Below are 21,386 nucleotides of genomic sequence, written 5' to 3'. Positions count from 1 at the left end.
TTGGAAGACTTTCTATTATTATTTTGGTGACAGTGAGCACAATTAGAATTTTCGTGAACCTATCTGGCCTCCTTGTTTCTCTGACTGAAGTTGTAGCAACAGAGACGCTGGGGCCATCTCTGCACGAGCTCAGGTGATCGCTGCACAGCAAGGACCTCAAACCAACAGGAATCCCCCAACCAGGACATACAAGTCGATGAGTGGAAGAGAGACACGTGACAGCCTCCCGCAGAACCGTGGGGCACAGAGGGCACAGCCGCTGGACGAGCCCTCAGGGCTGGGCAGGAAACCTGCCCCTGATTCCAGATGCAAAATACACTGGAAAGTCCTGTGAGCAGTCACTGCAGAGACTCCTCTCCTCTAGGCCTCCTATAAAGGAAATAGATGAACCGAGGACAAGAAGGGGGAAGGAGGGAGACTCCCTCTGGATGTTTTTTAATTGTCTTGCTGTGATTGCCTATTTAAGCCCACCTGGCAGAAAGAGGAGTAAAAGCGCTTCGCCCTCCTTAGGGGGCCCTACAGAAAGGCAGACCAGAGCTGAGCCAGCAGCCGGGAGGGGCGGCGGGGCGGGGCCGGCGGTGATGGCCAGCGGACTTCCCAGGGAAGGAAACCACAAGACTTCGCAGCAACAAGATTAGGAGAGAAACTGGGGGTCAGGTGAGGGCCATGACCAATGCGGACAGGGTCCCTGGATGTCCGGCCTTCAGAGCCGCCAAACGCTCAAGCCATGAAAAAGAAATTTAACTGCATGAGGACATGGAAGGCAACTCTCCTTATCTGTGAAATGGGCACAGTAACAGCATCTTGTCACAGAGCTGTTGTGAGGAGTAACTGACATGACACGTAGGAAAGACTCACGGGGTGACTGCCATCATGACACTGTCTGTCCGTCCTCCACGAGGCCTGATGCCCATTAGTAACCCCTGTGTGCTCATTACGTGATGAAAAATCCAAAGGCTCATTCAATACACCAAACGAGGGAAAAAGGATAGCAGAGAGCGTCCTAAATTTCAGAGACCTGTAGCCGGAGCAGAGAGAGAAGAAACAGTCTCGTGTATAGAGATGGGCGGCTGTCTACTGCCTAGTGAGACCGGGTGGGGGAGGCATTAAACCCCCTTCCTGGCCTACAACAGAGCCCACCGCCTCCAGACACACACGCGTTAACCCACTACTCCCCGGCAGGATCTGGTTTTCTAGTAGAGAACAGTGACTTGAGGAGATGGGATACAGGCTCAGGCACTTTAGGTGCTGGGGGGTTTCTGTGTGATCAGCAATAAGGGGAGTCTCTGGGCGAGGGAATGAGTAGCCACAGGGCAGCAGGAAGGTACGGGGCACCCGGGGAGGGTCCTAGGACAACTCTCCTCAGTTCATAATTCTCCCTGGGGTCAACCACAGAAGGCAGAGTCTGGAGGGAGTCTCAGAGAAAGGTAGGTTCTGGATCACAGGCAGTATCTGGAAACTCTCGAGGGAACTTCAGTATGACCTGCCTCCTTTCTCAAAGCCAGGGTTCCACGAGAGTGGGAAGTCAAGAGTCAGGACTCCTGAGCCTGTACCCCAACAGCAACAGCTCAGACTGATGTGCCTGGCAGTGTGGCATGTTTTAAATGCACATGTCATTTAACCTTTCAACAAGAAACTCTCATTCCATCCCTGTTTCACAGTGTATGAAATTGAGGTGCAAAGGGGTAAGTATCTGGCCCAAGACTGCCGCCTGGCTAGAAGGAGGCAGGCTGGGATGTACATAGAGTCTGGGTTCTTAACTGTGCCACCGCCCTCCACAACTCCTACCTCTTTCTCCAGGGAGCCTATGCCTGGCCTGACCCTCACCCTCCCACAGTCCTGGATTGTAGAGAAGGGCTCCAAGCAGGCCTGTCTGCCTTCTTGTACTCAGGGTGCACACATCAAGCCCAACCTCAAGGAGAAGATGCAGGTTTCTGAATCAAGACTAAGACGTTCATTAGGAAACACACGCCGGGTCTAAACGCCCTCTCAGCTTCTCTGAGGTGGTAGCAGACGTCTACTTCAAACCAAGTGAAAAATCACACAGATGAAAAGCTCTACTTCACTCCATAGTTAAGAAAGATCAAGGCTTTCATTAAACAATAGTCCTAAAAATATCCCAGAACTGAGGCCGCTCCAACCTCTCCCTCTAAATCAACTTTGCAAATGAGCCCCCAGAGTGAACCATCCCATCACTTTCTTCTCAGGAAGTACTGATAGCAAAAGAAACTATTTCCCCTTGTTTTCTATTCCTGAAGTATTGACTGTTCCTTATCATTTGGAAGAGGCTAATTTTAAGAATTAGTAAATAAATAGTATCAACAACATTAACCAGGGAGATGACCCAGAAAAGCCTGGACAGAAATCCCTCCCAGGGCTCTTGATACTTGTTCACCTTCCAAAGGCTAGAAGAGGCCACATGGCTAATGTAAGTGCCTTGCTCTCAGGAAATGACTGAATGCTAGGTTTCTTGAAGAAAGCAGAGAAAAGGGAAACATGTGGAAATGAAGGGAAACTTTGCTCCTCGTAAACTCAGGGCCTCATTAAACGTGTTGGTCTATCACCCAGGGAAGACCAAGTGGAGAGGCACAATGGGACAGTGGTTAAGCCCACCTGGGTTCATATGCCAGCTCTGCCCATTCCCAGCCTGGGCAACAAATTTACTCTCTAAACCCCAGTTTACTCAGCTGTAAAGTGCGCAGTGATACTAGAGCTTACCCACATCCTAAGGCTGGAGGGAGAATTAAGAGATCGGTCATTTAAAATGCTTATTGGCAGAGGGCCCTGTACGCAGGACGTATTAATCAATGTTGGCTGTTATTATTGTTGTCACGTTGTCATCTGAAATTCCCAACCTAAAGCACATGCCCTAGTGGCCACCGTGTGATTAAGAGGACTCACACATCAGTGGCCTCCCCTGCAGTGTTCTCTCCACAGTGCTGACTTGTCAACGACATAAACTCCCCGAAATCTGGTTGTGTCCATCCTAATGAGTTGAATCACCAGCTTCCTGCACAATTTGTCCTCAGCTGACTTTCCTGATTTCCTTTCTTTAGGCAGATATTCAAAAAAGTGGAGTGTGCACTCTCCTTGGTGCCGGGCCCACGGTACCTCCTGCGTGAGCACAGGGAAATTCAAGGGCAATGCAGGTGCATGGGGGATAAAATAACTCATTGTCTAGAATCCACTTCAAACGGGACATTCTGGAGCATCTGCAAGTCAATTTCATGTGGCTTTGCTCTCCCCAGAAGTCACAACTTCAGTGAGGACACAGTCGGGCAGCCCAGGCAACTGCTTATAAAGATTCTGCAGTTTGATGGAATGCTGCCTCTACATTCTAATTCCATTTCTTTCCCCTGACAGGCCACGGAGATTACTGAAAAGCCGTTAGTCTCACTTTAAGAGGGTCAGAACTCCCGGCGCTGACATACTTACTCCCCGAGAGTGGCTCCTCACGCACGTCCAACAGGCCACCCTCTGGTCCATCCAGTGCCTTGCTCACCCCCCGCGGTGAAAAGTCTCCAGCATCTCTCTCTCCCAAGGGAAAGCTGGGCTGCTCGGCAATGGGCACGTCCCCTCCCGGGCCTGCAGGAGCTTCACACACGTCCACAGTCCCCGGGGTCTCGCTCTCCAACGACACGTGATCCCCCCGTGCAATCCTGGCGCTGTTGGCAGCAGGCACCGGAGGGCTGCCGCCTGCCGAATTCACAGGGGGACAGTACTGAGGGATAACACCGACGAATTTCAGGCCCTGACTTGCGGCCTCCTGGATCTGCGAGGCAAATGAAATGAGAGAGGCAAATGAATGGCATGGTCTATCGAAGGGACATGTGCAGCACCCAAAGCACCTGGCTGAGCCTTGGAGGGCGTGTCAGTGTGAACACGGACCACACCAAGCTGGCAGAGGATCCGAGTCCTCAAGGGGACAGATGGCATGGGCTGTTTTAACTATGTTGTCTGACGGAAAAATAAAGCCTTTGGCTACAAAGGGTTGGGATCACCTCCCTTTGAAACACTGCACTAGTCCCTATTAATTTTTTTTTTAAGGCTGGAAAAGGGTTCTAAAATGATGAGCTCAAACAAATAGAGTTTGAAAGAGGAAGTTCATTCTGGGAAGAATTTTTTTTTCCCTGATGAATCACCTACTTCCTGTCCATCAGGATACTGTATAAATACAGTCTGTCTGTATAATCATATACTATCTACCAGATGGCATTTTATGACCCAAAGAGCTTCCTTTTTTTTTGGCAGCTGGGCAGTTTGGGGATCTGAACCCTTAACCTTGGTGTTATTAGGCTGTGCACAAAGAGCTTCCTTTTTTTAGACAATAGTTTTGACAGAGAAGGGCAGAGGTGGGGGAAACACCCCTGCAAGAAGGCTGATGGGCACATTCCCCACAAGAGGGGAAGTCTGATGGACACTCTGCTCCCAGGCCTAGGGAAAGCCAGAGGAGCCCACAGACCACACCTGTCCCACAGCCAGAGGCTGACTCTTGGCTCTCTAAAGCTGGTGCACACCATCCAGCATAGGGAACCAGTAACTGTTCCTTCTCACTCTCTGCACCTTCAAGATGGGGACAAACGTCCACATGGAGCACTGTGGCACTTGAACTCTCCGGCTCCCCCAAAAATAGCACCAGGAGATTGAATTTAGTAGTCATAAGCTTGAAAGAAAAACTGGAAGTAATAGCCTAATAAAATCAAGCAAGAGCCATCCAAAACTAGAAGGCGGGCTTTAAGGGATTTTCCAAGCAAGGATGCTCAAGTCACTTTACAAATAAATGAGGTGGAGACCTCAGAGCTGTCTAAGTCTTAGTCACCAGCCCCTAACTGGATGACCTCAGAAAAACTTGAGACCTCTTAAGGGATCATCTACAGTCATTTGGGAATTAGTAAGAAATAAGAGCATCAAGTTACTCTTTCTAAAGGAGAAGCAAGGCTCAGTAGACTTGATGATCCACCTAATGTTAAACAGAAAGTCATTTGAGTTCCACACTGCACGTTCTAGAAATCTAGAGCAGTTGCAAATGTGCAGTCTACTCTTTCTATAAAGTCTAGCCTGTGCTAGATATCACAATAATAGTAGTAATTGCCACTTATTTTAGACCTATTATGTGCCGGGCACTGCACTGGGCACTTTACATAAGTTTTGTTTAATCCTTCAATGACTGTGCACTATCACTATTTCAGATGGGACACCGAGGCCCAGAGACATTAATTAAGGTCATGAAGCAAGCAAAGAGTAGCCAGACTTCAAAGCCAGGTCTAGCTCAGGTCAAAGTTCATTCTCTTAACCACAAGACCAGGTGGACACATCTCAAGGCATCAAATACATACATGTTGCATGGACATGTATGTGTCCACTCATGCTCATGGTTGGCTCAATTCATTCATCAAAAATTAAAAACAAAAACCTTAAAGTCATCCTTTCCATTCCAAAAACTCATTTTTCACTCATTAATCTATGATATCCACCTATTTTAGAAATTATTTTAGAGAACTTCTAAAAGAAGAAACAGGTAACAAAACTTTTAGAAGAAAAGAGTAGGGAGATAACTACACCAAAGAACCTTAGGTTAAGGAAAGCTACTGCATACAAAGTATAGCTCTGAGCTTCCTGGAAACATATGCAAAAAGAGAAAGGCAATGGATTTTAGTCTTTGAATGAAATGAGGAAACGGCCTTGCACTACCTCTTGCTACTATGGTCTTCCTGCAGAGGAAATAGCTATGATTACTGAAACATTCTTAAAAACTGATTGCACTAAGGGCACAACCACAGGTCAGTTTTAACTGGCATCACAGAAATGGCATGGGGTTTGAAGACTTTCAGAAAAGCCTGTCTTGGAGCCCTAGATGTGCTGTTCACTGGCTTGGGGGAACCAGAGAAGGTCACATAAGCTTCCCGTTCCTCAGTTTTCTCATCTACAAAATGGGGCAAATCATATTTCCCTTGCAGTTGCTCTGAAGATTAGACATAACGTATAGCAAGTGTGCTGAAGAATGGGGCAAAGTGAAGGTACTTGTGGCCATGTGATTGCTCTAACTTCTTTCTCTATTAGTCCCAGGCTTCTGTGGCCCTGCAGAGACTGTTGAAGAAACATCCAGAGTGAAGAGCTGAGGACTCTGGACAAAGGGCATTATCCTAGCCCTCCAGGTGATTTGAATGCAGCCTAAAGTCTGAGAACAACTGCTCTGAAAGGCACATTTCATGAGGGTTGAGGTATTTTGCACTGCTGTGTCTCCAGTGATAGAATGATGTCCAGCGTGTAGCAGGTGCTCAATAAATATCTATTGGATGAATGAACAAACATATTAAACAATGAGTGAATAGGCATGTCTCCTCTCCCAGAATGAGCTCCTTGAAAGTAGGAATAGAGACTGATTAATTTTTCAGCTCTAGAATTCAACACACATTTATGTGCCTAGGTGCTGGGATGCAAAATAGGAGTCTCAACCCTCAAGAGGATTCAGCCAATTATTGTAAATAAACTTTAAAAATAACTACACTAACATGGAACAATTAATGCTTATATTATAACGTCCTATAAAAAATCAAGATTCTAAACTTTATAGACACAATATTATGACAACTGTGCAATATACATACATAAAGTATGTATAGTCACCAATTAAAACAGCAGTGTGTTTGGGGAGTGGAGCTATGAGTGATTTTTTCTTCTCTTTGTGTGTAATTTTTAAAAATTTATCTAAAGAGCAAGCATGTTATTTTTAGAACTGAAAAAAGTAAATATTTAAAAATTTTCTCATAGAGGGTGGTAAATGCAGTAATGGATGTAAGGGTATAGAAATGACAGTGGGGGCCGGCCCGGTGGCGCACTGCTGCAGTGCGCTGCTTGAGAGCGCAGCGGCGCTCCCGCCGAGGGTTCGGATCCCACATACAGACCGGTTCCCGCTCACTGGCTGAGCGAGATGCGGGTGCAACACCGAGGGTTGCGATCCCGTTGCCAGTCCCGGTCCGGTACGGGCGCGACACTGAGGGTTGCGATCCATTGCCGGTCACGAAAAAAGACAAAAAGGGAAAAAAAAAAAAAAAAAAAAAGAAATGACAGTGGGAAGAAAAGTGATTACTTCTGCCTGAGGGGGAGGGCGAGAAAAGTTTCTCATCGAAGGTCAGGCAGGGCTGTAACAAATGAAGCAGTGTCATCCAGTAGGAAGAGGTGAGGAGTGGGGCAGAAGTGGATTATGTGCGCCTCACTTTAAAGCACTCAAATCCTTTTTTTTTTTTTTAAATACCGTACCAGACAAAACCTATTTGGTGGCCAAATCTGCAGGAGGCTTTGAAGGATGAATAGGAGTTCACCAGAAATGTGAAAGGAAGAAAGAAGTGCAATCCACGTAAAGGCAAGGAAGGATCATCATGGACAAAAGCCTGGTGGTGTGCAACTGCCTGACATGTTGAGGAAACTTCTAGAAATATTTCTGGAACATGACACGAGAAACCAGTAGATCCTAGAAGTGAGGCTGGACTAGAAATCACAAGGACTGGATCACACATCCTTGGACACGAGGCCAACAAAAGCTCTGACTTCACGCTGCAGGCCAGCATTTCCCCAGCTTGCCCCCCATAGTAACTTCAAGAGCAGAGGAGAGTGGGAGTCTGAAGGCAACATGCAAGACTTCTTTGAACATTCACCTTTTATCTTAAACATCTATGCAAATTTTGTTTCCTCAACAAAAATAATGCATAGTATCAAAAACCTTTAAAACAATGCCAAGGTTCACTTTTCCCTCCATCCCAAGCTTCCCAGGGAAATTCATGCCCCAAGAAAATGAAGCATCTTTTGTGCACACATCTGCACCTGCAGCTCTGCTTACATCCTTCGGGAGCATTCCTGGAAGTGGAATTAATGGGTCAAAGGATATTAACTTTTCAAAGGCCTGGTACAGGCTGCCAAACTGTTTACCAGAAAGTGTGAGCAGTCCTTTTTAACCAGAAGATTACATTTAGATTTTATAAAGATCCATATTTGGCTAGATCGTAGGGGCCTTGACTCTTCTGGTTTGCTACTTTACTCTAGCATAGACACTTTCTCTTCTTCTCTTTGTGAAGTCATTTGACTGTGCACATACAGCTAAATGGAATCCTGTTTCTCATCTGTTCATTTATAAGCTTCGTGGAGCAAGTCTCATGTGCATCCTGAGATGGTATTCATCAGTGTTCAGCCCCGTGCTCCTCAGCACTACACTCCCCTTGGTGATTTCCTCTATTCACATGGGTTTAGCCACTAATTATATGTTAATTATTTACAAATTTGGACCCCTCGCCCCAACTTTCCTTGGAGGTTCAGACTACATGGCCAGTGATCACAGCCGATGGGTTCGCCATCGACCTTGTCTCTCAAACTAGAGTCATAGGGGTCTTCCCCAGCTCTTCCCTTTCTCTAATCTTGCATATCCATTCACCACATCCTGCTTATCCCCCAAAGTTTCTGGATTCCCTCCCCCCTTCTCCCTACATCTGAGGTCACTTTACTTCAAGCCTTCATCATCTGTTGCTGGACATCACCATTACTTCAAGCTACACCAGGGTCTTCATGAGCATGGACCAAATCAGTATGGAAGAAAGAACCACAAATGGCCAGGTCACCTTAGCCATGGAGTTCCCCACAGACTGTCACGTGCATGCCCACAACATCAACAGCTGCGATTAGTGAAGACAACTATCAGCACTGTACAACTCTTCTACAAAGAACTTTCACATGCATTATCTTATGCCCCAGAATAAAACCTTACGGAAGAGGAAACTGGTTAAGAGAAGATTATGTGGCCAGTCAAATTTCACACAGCTCATCAAAGGCAATGCTGGGATTCGACAGTATCCTAAGCCCAACCTGGTGCTGCTTCAACGATACCACACTTTCTACTTCCAACCTGTGTCAAGCTGCCCAGTTGAACACCACTTTAAACTGAAAGACACCCTCACCATCTTCTCATTCCCACTGGCTTTAAGAACTATTCTGTCCCCAATACGAGGACTTAAAGGACTAATAATTGTCAGTTTAGGCACCAAAAATTAAATATGGCCATTTTCGACTAATCCAAGACTTCATTTAATTGCTCTATAATGAGTAAGAACAAATTCCATGGTATTTGGGGATCAGGGATTGTGATGTAAAAAATATTTCCTTTTATTTTTAGAAAATTTAGTTATATAAAAAGTCTCAGCTCATACAAAATTATATCATCTTTGGTTATATGTTTAAGGAATCACTTTTATGCAAAATAACAACATGACATTGGAATAGTAACAGAAAATCTAGCACGGATTGTCTGTTACTCTACTTTCAAAATGAATACCATGTTGCTAGTGATAACTGCAAATATATTCTGTGTCATGCTAGTACATGTACAGTAGTGTTTTAGTGTACATGTGTCAGTCAGGGTGAAACCAGTTAGGGAGAAGTGGGGCATGGGTTGGAGTTAGTAAAAATAGAAGCTCTATGTAATGTGGGAGAAGGGACAGAAAAGACTCCTGCTGACAGGTCACCAAGAACTGGAGTGCCCACTGATCAGAGTCAGTTCCAAAACCATTTTGTTTGAATCGAATGAGGAAGCTACCATGGCTAATTTTATTTGTCACTTGACTAAACTATGGTGACCAGTTACTTGGTTAAACACTAGTCTAGATGTTGCTGTAAAGGTATTTTTTAAAGGTGTGATTAACATCTTCATGCAGTTGACTTTCAGTCAAGTGGATTAACTTCTATAATGTGGGTGGGCCTCACCCATCCAGCTGAAGGTTTTAAGAGCAAAGACGGAGGTTTCCCAAAGAAGGACAAATTCAGTAGGTAGACAGACAGGCAGATTTAAAGGTCTCCAAATCTAAACTGGACTCAGTGTGAAATGGAGACTGTTAAGGGCTCCCAAAAGGCATTGAGACAGCATGTGCCCCAAACAGGACACTAGGATTTCATCTGGTACTGATTCCAGGTTCTAGGGGAGAGGCTAAAGTGAGGTTAGAAGATTTTCAGCGACCACTGTTGCCGAGGTACAGGAAATTTGCCCCACCACGTTTTGAGGAGAGCTGCTACACACTGGCTAAGGGAAATTACATCTATAACTGGTAAATTTGTTTTCTATAAGTTATAGGTAGGTTCTAACTTTATGATGAACTTAATGGAATGCCTATAACTAATGAGCTAATCAGCGCTGGGAATTAGAAACTTACTGCTTTTTTAAAAAACAGAGAGAGCTGTGCTGTCCAATATGGTAGCCACTAGCCACACGTGGCTATTTAAATTTAAATTAACTCAAATAAAATAAAATAAAAAATTCAAATCCCCAGTCACATTAGTCACATTTCAAGTGCTCAGTAGCCACTTGTGGCTAGTGACTACCCTATTGAACGTGCAGGTACAGAACATTTCCTTCATTACACAAAGTTCTATTGGACAGTGCTGCTATAGAGCATAACAACTCACCTGAAATACTGAATAGAGTTTTCAACAATAATTTCAGAGGCATATAATATGGGTAAAGACCAAGACTCACATACACATACATCCGAAGCATGTCCTAGACCAGACCTCTGCCCACTCTGACCCTCCCTCACAACTCATGGGCCACACAGGGGACGCATGACACATACAGGGAGCCCACAAACAGAGGCATGTACTGTGTGCTAAGAATCGGCACAAAAATGCTGTTCTGGGTTGCACAGTTACACATGAGTCTTTACGGTGAATATTTTATCATATACACACAACCCTCCCATCTTTTGTCACCTCAACTCTTGTACAGCTTTCTGAAAAGGGAGGTTCAAAAATATCACAGGTTTTAGCTCACGTCTGGAGCTGCCTTTAGTTCTGACGTGTTAACACTTAGTTTCGGGAAGTGAAGGCTTTGCCAGGCACTGCTGGGCGTTTAGCTGTTATGGTGCCAATAGGAAAGATCATGTAGACCTTCTGGTGGCGTTGTTTTCTCCTTCAGTGACTGAGAGGTCTTAGAGTGAGCCCTGGACAGGGAATCTGACGACCTAAAGCTTTGGACCCAGCTCTGCCACTTGCTAGTCATGTTATGAGCCTCAGTTTCCTCATATATAAAATGGGGATAATAATATTCATTCATTTATTCATTCCATAACTACTTTCTGAATACCCACTATTCAGTGCTGGGCACTAGGTTCTGGAGAAACAGCAGTGAGCCAAACAGGCACCGTCTCTACCCTCCTGGATTTAATATGTGTTGGTCTAACTCAAGCGGTAACTGAGAGACTCTCAAGAGCTAATTTGTCCCATCCTTCTCAAACTGTCTGTACTCGGTTTCAGGGACAGCTGCTTATGCTCAGATCCCTGGCAGGGCTGGGATTAGGAGAAGAGGGACCCCTCTATTCTCCTCTGCTATTAGGGGTGATTCGGTGGGAAGCTTGAGAAATGCTATAAGAACTCAGCAACAAACTGTAAACTCCCTTAAAAACAAAAGGAAGAGGTGGACCCAGAGTTCTCGTTGAAGTAGAGAATGGATTCATCTTTTGCTCGCTCTGCTCAGGGCAGTCATTTCTAAAAAAGTTTTATTTTTCTGTGTTATCTGTGTTAACTGACTCAGTTCTTTCACTTAGATTGGGTCTATAATTTCACAATTCATTGAAATGGAGTATATGGGAGTTAGAAATCAGTAGGACTGAGAAAGTGTTGTTAAACTCCCATCCCCCATAGCTCTTCAACTAGCTTTTAGTGCCCCCTGAAAACCAACCCACCAGAAGATCCCAACACAATGTGAAAAATTTAAATCGAAGACTCAAAAAGGAAGTGAACAATGTTCCTGCCTGTGAGGAGCAATCCAATGGTCTCTCAAATAACAGCCAAGTGGCCAGCAGGGTGGGGTCAGAGCTAGACTTAGGAAGACCTGCAGTCAGTGTCTCCAGCACATCAGAAAAACTTTCTCCAAGCTTCATCCCTACTTCTCTTTATTTTTGGCATCATTCTTCTTTCTTTTCTAGGACCAATTTTCTCCATGGAGTAGAAAATATGGCCATTATCAACTTCTGAGTTTTTTGGCTAATACTTAGTCACTGGAGATAGGGTCTCTAAACTTCCTGGCTACCCACAGCAAAAGATCTCAGGGAAGGACTCTGATTGGCCCAGCTTAGGTCAGGTGCCCACTTCTGGACCAATCAGCTCTGTCCAGGGTGCAGGGTAGTTCCTATGAAAATCACATAGCTGATTGTGGGAACAAAGAAGCTCTTAGAAGAAGAATTTCAGGGCAGAAAAATAAACATTTAAATATCTATCATGTATATATATCATCGGATGTAAAATAAAATGTGAAATTTGCTTATTACCCATATATACTAAAATGAAGAAGAAAATATAAGGCAAATGTTATATAAGGCAACTGATATTAAAGCCAAAGAAAACTAAGCAAATAAATCTACATTTCTCACAATAATATTGATATATTTTGGTCAAAATGGTTTCTGTGTCAGTGCTCTAGGTTGTCTGCATAGACACAGCATTCCCCTACATCACAGAGTATATCCTTGCATACCTCCTTCAGGTCTGCTCAAGATTGTTTACTAAGAACACTCTCTGGAATCACTGTGCAACCCCCAACCATTCCATTACACAGAGCAGTGTGCTGTAATAGATGTGTACCCAGACCAAGAGGAGCACAACACAAAGAGCCAACATGCCGGCACTGATGGCAGCCACCTCCCACAGGTTTTCATCGGCCCAGAAAACCCCTAATCTCCCTCAATGTATGCCTATCAGCAGAGCTTAGCAGGTATGTAGTTGTCTGTGCTCAGACCAGGATCCTGCAGTAAAGCAGACATCAGTCCAATAGAACTGTTGTCACCCAGGTAAGAGCACTGAGGAAAAGAACTGGCAGCAGAGTCTGCCACCTCCCACCAAGGCTGCAAGACTGCCAGCCTTCCATTAAACACTACTGCACATTCCCAAAAGAAATGAATAAACCAACCCTCAAAAGGTTATGTTAACAAAGCATTTAAAGACTTTCATCATGGTCCCGTGGGAGTCTGAGAATACGCATCAAACTTCAGTTTGTTAGTTTTGTGGCTGCCTGTTCATGGTTGGTAGAATAACCTTGCCCACAGGTGGAATCTGTGCATACAGAAATGGTTTGGGGGAAGGATTTCCATAAGGAACAAGGTTAGCAAAAGTGAAGAGGTAAGAAAGTGTCAGAAGTTATGCAGGGAAGAGCACACGTTCAGTGTGCCTGCCCCGAAAATCCATAATCACAATAACTAACATTTACTGAGAGCTTACTATGTGCCCAACACTGTTTAGCTTTTAGGCTTTCATGGATTAGCTCACTTTATCCTTATAACAACAATATTAATAGGTAATCTTTTTTTATCCCCATGTTACAGATTAGAAAATTGAGGCAAGAGAGGCTGGGCCATTTGCCCAAGGTCACATAGCTAGTAAAGGGCAAGTAGGATTCACACCTAGGCAGTCTGGCTCCAGAGCCCAATTCCTACCTGTTCTACTGCTCAGCACTGTATTCACTGTAATATATCCTATATTCCAAGCTATACTGTGAAATTCCAGGGCCAAATCTGGAACAGTCTTGACTCTTTACATAGAGTCTGGACTTTTTATTCTGCAGACAATGAGACGCCCTCACGGTTTCTGAGCAGCAGTGACACAACCAGACCTATCTTAAGGAAAATGAATCTGCCCACAGGATGTGGCAAGGACTGAGGTGGGGGCTGATAACAGAGGTGAGCAGATGAGGCCAGGAGAGTGGCTGGGGCCTGGAAGCCACTGCAGAGCTCGTGGGAGAGGTCAGAGAGCCTCTGCTTGCCACACAGGAAAGGATGAAGAAGAAGATGGGGGTCAAAGTTCTGCTAACTAAAGGTGATGCACCTTGGGACTCTGATGTGTTAGAAAATTAGTAATCTATCGTCCAAATAACGATGGTTCTTAAAGCAAAAGGTGAAACAATTAATAATTATGTTGGGATGAAAGGCATGAGCTGGGACTGGCCAGGCAAACTGAGACATATGGTCACCTCGTTAAACACGACCAGCAGCAAAGACCTGAAGACCCAGAAAGCTGCTTTGAAAGATACACAGACAACTGCTCCTTCTAGCCTTCCCTGTTCAGCTCACAACCCGCTTCTTCCATCACTCTCCTACTGTCACATCCTTGGCTTTCTCTGCCTGGCCCCTCTCACCAGTGTCACATCCATCCAATCCACCCAGGGCCACAACAAGGATGGCTCAAGGTCGTCCCTCCAGGCTGTGGCCACCCAGATGTCCTGCGACCCCTCGGTGCACCCCTCGCCAGCTCTCTCGTGCTTCCCCGGAGGGGCCTTCTCCCCTCTCCCCGTCATTTGCCAGAGAGGACCTAAAAATAAAATCAAGGCCAGCAGCTGAGAACTCCCCACCCCATGTCCTCTTCGTCACCTCTAAACACACCCTCCTCTCTTCATCCCCCACATCAGTGGGGCCTGGCCAAGGCTAAGCCCAGGCCAGGGAGCTCTAGTTTTCTGGCCTCCTGGAGGACCCAGCTCCACTAAAGACCACTTCTCTCTTTTATATCCTCAATCTCTCCCTCTCTACTGGCTCTTGCCACCCAGCATATGAAAAAGTTCAAGCTATCTTAAAGAAAAAACAAAGGCAACAAACCAGCCAGCAACAACAAGAGAAAGTAAGCCCCTCCACCTGCACCCTGCCTTGCTGACCCCACCTCCTCTCACTGTGTGGCCTGTGCACCCACCTCCCCACCCAAATCCTCCCACAGTCATCCACCGACCTCCACGTTGCCCAATCCTACAGGCCCTTTCGGTCCTCAGTGGCCCCACTCTCCCCTGGCATGCCATTCGGTTGTCCATTCATTCCCTCCTGGAAACGCTGCCCCCTGGCCTTGCAGCCCCTTTCTGCTGGTTTCCTCCTCCACGCTTGCCAGCTTACGGAACTCACAGCAGCTACACTGGTCTCCGAAAGATGTGACTCGGTTAATGCCACCCCTTTTAAACTCTCCAGTGGTGTCCCATATAAAATAAGATCTCAACTTGAACCTGGCCTGTAGGGCCCAACCCCCTACCCCCTTGAACTGGGCCTTGCCCACCTCTCAGGCCACACCCCAGTCCTTGTTCACTTTGCATCACCTTCACAAGCCTTTGTTTTTCACCACTCAAAGTCTGTTCTCATCGGGGGGCCTCAGCACTTGCAGATCCCTTTGTTTGGGATGATGTTCCCCTCAACCTTGCCATGACTAGTTAGAGCTGAAGAAGAGCTCCATGGGGACAGGGACTTTGTCTATTTTGTTCCCTGATATGTCCCTGGTGTATGGAGCTGTTCCTGAAACATAGTAAGTACTCAACGAACATTTATTAAAGGAGTGAAGAGGTAAGATATTAAATTTGCAGCATCTGTAGTGACCCCCAAGTAGAAACTTCTATGAGTCTACAATTTCAAGAAATGTCCAGCTTGGGGCCAATCATGTTTTGAAAATACACTCATGTGAGAATCTGAAAACCTGCACCTCGTTTTTTTTTTTTTTTTGTCTTTTTTCATGTCCGGCAACGGATCGCAACCTTCAGTGTCGTGCCCGTACCGGACCGGGACCGGCAACGGGATCACAACCCTCGGTGTTGCGCCCGCATCTCGCTCAGCCAGTGAGCAGGAACCGGTCTGTATGTGGGATCCGAACCCTTGGCAGGAGCGCCGCCACACTCCCAAGCGGCGCACTGTAGCAGTGCGCCACCGGGCCGGCCCATGCACCTCGTTTGATACTCCTATCACCTTAACAGCAAAGAAAACTGGAGCCCTGAGAAATTAAGGGGGTTGTGGGTCCAGGGCTACTTCTCAAGAAAGCATCACTGTTAAAATAATTTTGCAGCCCTTGGGTTTCCAGACATCTCCTAACAAACCAAGTCAATCTTCCCCTTACGAAAAAGAAAAGAGGCAGCAATAAACAATTGTCTACCATCAGTACTTCTTATCAAAGTAAAAAATGCCTCATAACATCCATGGCACCCCCATGGGCCTTCTTCCATAAATCACTACCTAAGACAGGCAGTGCATTCCCCCCCACCCCCCCAAAAAAACACACAAAAAACCCCAGCTAGAACCCTGGAGCTGCTGAGGTTGACAACTCCAATTTTATACTTTGATAATACCAGTGACCCTGGAATTACAAGCTTAGAGCTAAGAACCTCAAGGACTCATTAAGACTCCTGGGAATGTTCTGGAAAACCAACTTTAGAGTCTTCATGGAACGCAAATCTCAGCACCACAGTTAAATGAGTGAGGCAAAAGAACATAAGTTTAAAGAATTTAACCAGGAACAGATGTTTCCCTTCACACCAAGTGGCTTTAACATCCAGTATTTGAGACTTTTTTTTCCCACCATTCCCTGATTTACACAGGCTTCCAAAACATTAACGAAAGGCACTTTAACAAAACGTCAAGATGGTGAGGTTGAGCACTGCTATCCTAGTTTTAACCCTTGGTTAAAAAACCCTTTTCTATTCCCATGACTCCAGATCAACAAAAATATAACACAGTCCTAATGGCATTTGAAACTCCCATGGTAAACAAAGCAGTTAAACTAAGTACTTAGGGATGGTTTTCATTACAATGTGCTAAAGAAATGAATGTTTTATTGTTCTTTTGTAAATACCCTGGAGAACCCTGGGATGGTTTTCCTGGAAGATGGAAATGATTTGAGAGAGATTCAGATCTCATGAAGATATGTGGTCCCTTTGAGTAACAAATAGGGTTTTGGTTGGGGTGGGTTAGGGAGGGGGCTTTGCATTTACAACTACTGTATTGAGAATTATACATTTAAAGATTACTTTCAATGCCCAATAACACTTACATTCAATATTCAACTTCTTATTTCCATTTCTTGACTTCATTTTCATTTTTTATGTAGTATATTAGCCCTGCATGTTCTCAGAGTTCTCTCCTAGTAGAATGAACCAAACATGAATGTAGCTTGTATACATTTGTGTATGAGGCAGATAGTATTTTCCAAAGATGGCTACAACAATCATCCTACGTGGTCTGCTAGAACCTTGCCACTCCCCCACCAAGAGATGGAGTCTGTGTCCCCTCTACTTGAATCAGTATGAGTCTTTGTGATGGCCTCAACCAATGACTAAGGTGAAAAAGACCCTATGTGACTTTTAAGGCCTAGTCATAAAAACTCCATGAACTTTCACCTTTTTCTCTTGGGATGCTTGCTCTAAGAACCCAGCCGCCATGTTTTAAGGAAGCCCAAGCAGTCTGTGGAGATGCCTATTGCCAGCACCAACTTGCCAGCCATGTGAGTGCACCATCTTGAAAGCAGATCATTCAGCCACCATCAAGCCACTCAGTTGATACCATGTGGAGCAGAGATTGGCTGCCTCTGCCAAGTCCTGTCCAAGCTGCAGATCTTTGTGCAAAATAAATGACTGTTGTTGTTTTAAGCCAATGTTTTGTTATACAACAATAGAATTCTCTTAAAATACAGCAATCCTCACTAATTTATAACTATAGGAGATACCAGACTGTAGTGATTTCTTAATACGCAAAATCCACACTCCTTTATAAAAGATTTAGTTAGCAGCACTCTCAGATATGCAGAAATATAAACAAGGATAACACAAATATTCCCAAAGAGTGGGCCTTTAGGGACCTGCTTTAACAAAGAGGTAAGAGCAATTTGTAATTAGCCTCTCAGTTTGTGATGGTGCATCTAAACTGCTGGAACAAGAAGGTACCCTTGAGGTGAATAAACACTGCCCCTGCAGCCTGGCTTACATTATTAATCGGCTTAGCAAACCTGTAGGCAAACTTAGTCTCAGTTCTTGTTTATCACAAGTTACAAATGTGCAGAGCATGAATTAATGAAGATGCTTGACTATTCAAGAGCAACACAGAATAATGCCCACATTCCCAGGCACCATCAGAATCAGAAAGGGTCACAGGAACCCCCGTGCTTGAGGCTTAGGAAAAAAATCCATCTGTGTTATTCTTGAGGTATCATAAAAAGAAGCTTCCACTGCCCTCCGGGGAGAGTCTCAGAAGTTAGTCAGAATAGCAACTGCATCTCATTCAAAATGGGAAGTCATCGAAAATAACATTTCTATACCAACTGATTGATGAATAGTTCCATCGAAAAACTAACTTTATTTCCACTGGGAATATATTTAAACATTTCCATTTAAAGTTTTTCCATTTCTTCAGGTATTTTTCTTCTGACTTCTACACCCCTTATTCTCCGTATCAAAACCTTTTTTCTCTCTGAAGCAGCTTTCTTTCTAAAAGCTTCTTTGACTGCCTTCTGCCCAATGATATCCCTGCCATCCCCACCAACAGCACCCCAGCAATAATACCCTGACACCCCACCAATAACATTCCTTCTATCCACCCCCCCAGCTACCTTTTCAAATCTAGGAATGTTGCCATCAGGTTAGCAGAATGAAAATGTAGATTAGAAAGTAAATAATTAGATGGGAAAACTTGGTTTGACTCTACTTTCTCATTGCTTAGACTAAATTTATAATAATAGGTATTAAAATACTGGGGCCTTTGTCCAACACACATATCTTGGGTTACTTCTGCAGATTACAGCAGCACTCCTATAGTGGTCATCTATCCTGCTGTTCATTCTTTTGAACACTTAACAACCAAAAGTGATCCAACAAATGAATCATTTAAAGTTTGGATTATCCTCACAACAGATTTTTTCCATGGGAGTGTCAGAAGGCAACATTTATTTTTAACCTTAAAATAAAAAGAAAGCTTTGTAAAAATAATAGCCTTTATATTGGCCTCCAACTACAGTTATTAGTTAAAGGGGAAGACAAATACAGTTACCAATCAATCAACAAACACTGCTGAACCAGATGAAGAGCAGAGGGAGTACTAAGTAACTGTGCTCAAAAAATTCACACAATGAGGCTGTGGCACTAAAACTCAGCCCACCATAATCATAAACCCAAACTAATCAACTAAGGCGCTATGGTAATGGGGGGGAATCATTTAAAAGCCTCATTGAGCATAGAACCACAGCATAGTAGAGCTATAGGTAACCTTAAAGATGATCATTCTAGTGCAAAGAAAACCAAGAATTCCAGAAAGTAAAGTGCCCCATCTCAATAGCTAACTTATTTCCTTTATTGGAATCAGGAAAAATTGTGGAATTGGGCTTTTAAAGTTCCAAATTTCTCCTGGAGGAGGCAAGTCAGTTTCAGTAACTGAGTATCTGTGTCCCAGAGCCGTCCCTCCCCACCCCCCCACCTCCATCCCCTGCAGCCACCGTCAACACCGCTGACTCGGAGCCTAATGGGATCTGGCTCTTAGACTCTCCCAAAGGCAGAAGAGGGGAAAACCTTACATGGGTTGTAATCCTGTCACACTGGCTCTCAAAACCCTCAGAAAAGATTCCACATAATCGCAAGTAATGAAAGTGAAAGCTTCCAGTGTCAGCCTAGCTGCCTGCCAGGATAAACTTCATTTCTCAGATGAGACACCCACCCTCGACATGCCGTGAGGTTAGTCCAATTTCCCACACTCATTATCTGTGCTGGATCCCAGACAAATCAGGCAGACAGGAGGCATCACGGAGGGGGATGTTCGGCACCTCTGCACATGCAGATGGGAAAGTTCAACCTGTGCTGTAAACCCGTCAGCTGCCACATGTGTTCCCTGACAGCGCATAATTAGCACTCATAAAAAGTTCATAGACACATAATATATATATATATATATTACCACTTTGGAAACTTTCCTGGGGATAACAGCAAACTCCATATTTGTAAATGTGTCTGATGGGAAGTATGAAGGAGACACAGGTGACATCTAACCCTCACAAGTCATTTCCTCGGAGGGTTTACTCAATATGTCCCAACCATCCAAACACTACTGTGAGTTACAGGAGAAAGAAAATTTACAGACTGGCTGGTTAGCTCACTTGGGAGAGTGTGGTGCTGGTAACAGCAAAGTCACAGGTTCAGATTCCCACACTGGCCAGCCAAAAAACCAAAAAACATGTATGCATGTCATAACCCTCTGTCCACTTTATCTTCATGGTATAACCTGTCAAAGCATCTGTCGCTATACAATTCTGATGCCTTGCCAGCCCCATTGTAAATACGTGGGCTCACACTCTTTCATTCCATAACTACTTATTGAGCACCTACTATGTGATATATACTGTTCTCAGCATGGAAAAAAGAGACAAGAAACAACAAACACAATAACTAAGTAAAAACAGTAAAGTATCTTAAGAGATGAAAGGAGCTACATACTAAAGGGAAATAGAGAATATTAAAGGGCATCAGAAATACTAGGATGGGGAGTGACATGGGGCAAGTTGCTCTTTTAAAAATAGGTGGGCAGGGTGGAGGCACTGAGATGATGAACTTGAACCAAGATTTGAAGGAAGTGAAGCAGATGTCTGGAGAAAGAAGGACCATGAAGGTTATCTCCACCGCAGAGTTAGACCACTATCCAGTAAGTACAACATGACGACCCACTTAAGCTGAAAGGTGAAACACACAGTCCACACATACTCACATGTTATATGGCCTGGATATAACCTGGATATCTCCCAGATTTTACTCCTCAAAGTGTTATTTCTCAGAAAAGAGGAAATTGCTTTATCCATTTATATACCTTTACAAAATCTCTCACAACACGAGGACTCTCTCGATCAATTTATTCTGAAGAACAAAATGTTTACTGGGGAAAACAAATCAAAGCTAGTTAATCAAAGTTAGTTGGGAACATTTATTGAAGTAATCAGATGGACTTGGTTTTTAAAAAGGAGGGATATACATTTAATAAAAATTAAAAATAATTCCTACAGCACGAAAAAAAAATTGGGGTTGCTATAGTAGGCAACCTTCTTAAAGGTGGCTTTTAAAAAGTGATGCAGGGATTCTATGCCCAAATGAACACAAACACTGTGACACCGACGACTCTCCCAGACAAAGTGCTGAGCAAAAGATCCCCTTTATATAAACAGGCGAAGGTAGTCTTTGCTGTCAGAAATTAGCCAGAGCTTTCCTTTGAAGAGGAGAACGGAGGAGTGGCCACAGGAATTGTCCAATTCAGCTATTGGTCCTGTTCTATTTCTTGCCCTGGCTGTTAGCTACCCAGGTGCATTCATTTTTTGCTAACTCACTGAGCTGTGCACTGGTGATTTATGCACTCTTCTGTACTTATGTTACCTTCAATAAAAAGAGACTTCATTTTTTTAACGAGCAATGCAGACTAAGTGGTTCCATTATAAAGATAGCTCACTCACATATGAGCTGGATGAGAAAAAACAACTGTCGTAATGTTAAATGAATGAGCACTTATAACTTAGCATAGAGTTTCCGGTGATAGCATCATCATGAATTTTAAAAGTGCTGAATCTCAAACAATGTGGATGTAAGTACACAGAATGAGCTTGAA

The 21,386-nt window shown here is 44.4% G+C and overlaps 1 protein-coding gene across 1 annotated transcript in view; it reads right to left on the bottom strand.

Moving 5' to 3' along the window:
* Positions 1-21,386, bottom strand: part of RFTN1 (raftlin, lipid raft linker 1) — a 200,945-nt gene that overhangs the window by 57,176 nt on the left and 122,383 nt on the right. Inside the window, exon 5 of the mRNA XM_008568157.1 lies at positions 3,436-3,772. Within this exon, the coding sequence (XP_008566379.1) occupies positions 3,436-3,772 (337 nt within the window). The remainder of the gene's footprint in view (positions 1-3,435; positions 3,773-21,386) is intronic.

Source organism: Galeopterus variegatus, unplaced genomic scaffold (assembly GCF_000696425.1).
Source record: "Galeopterus variegatus unplaced genomic scaffold, G_variegatus-3.0.2 Scaffold382, whole genome shotgun sequence".
Taxonomy (NCBI): Eukaryota; Metazoa; Chordata; class Mammalia; order Dermoptera; family Cynocephalidae; genus Galeopterus; species Galeopterus variegatus.
The sequence above is the reverse complement of the archived record's forward strand: the minus strand, read 5'-3'. Positions and strand labels throughout refer to the sequence as shown.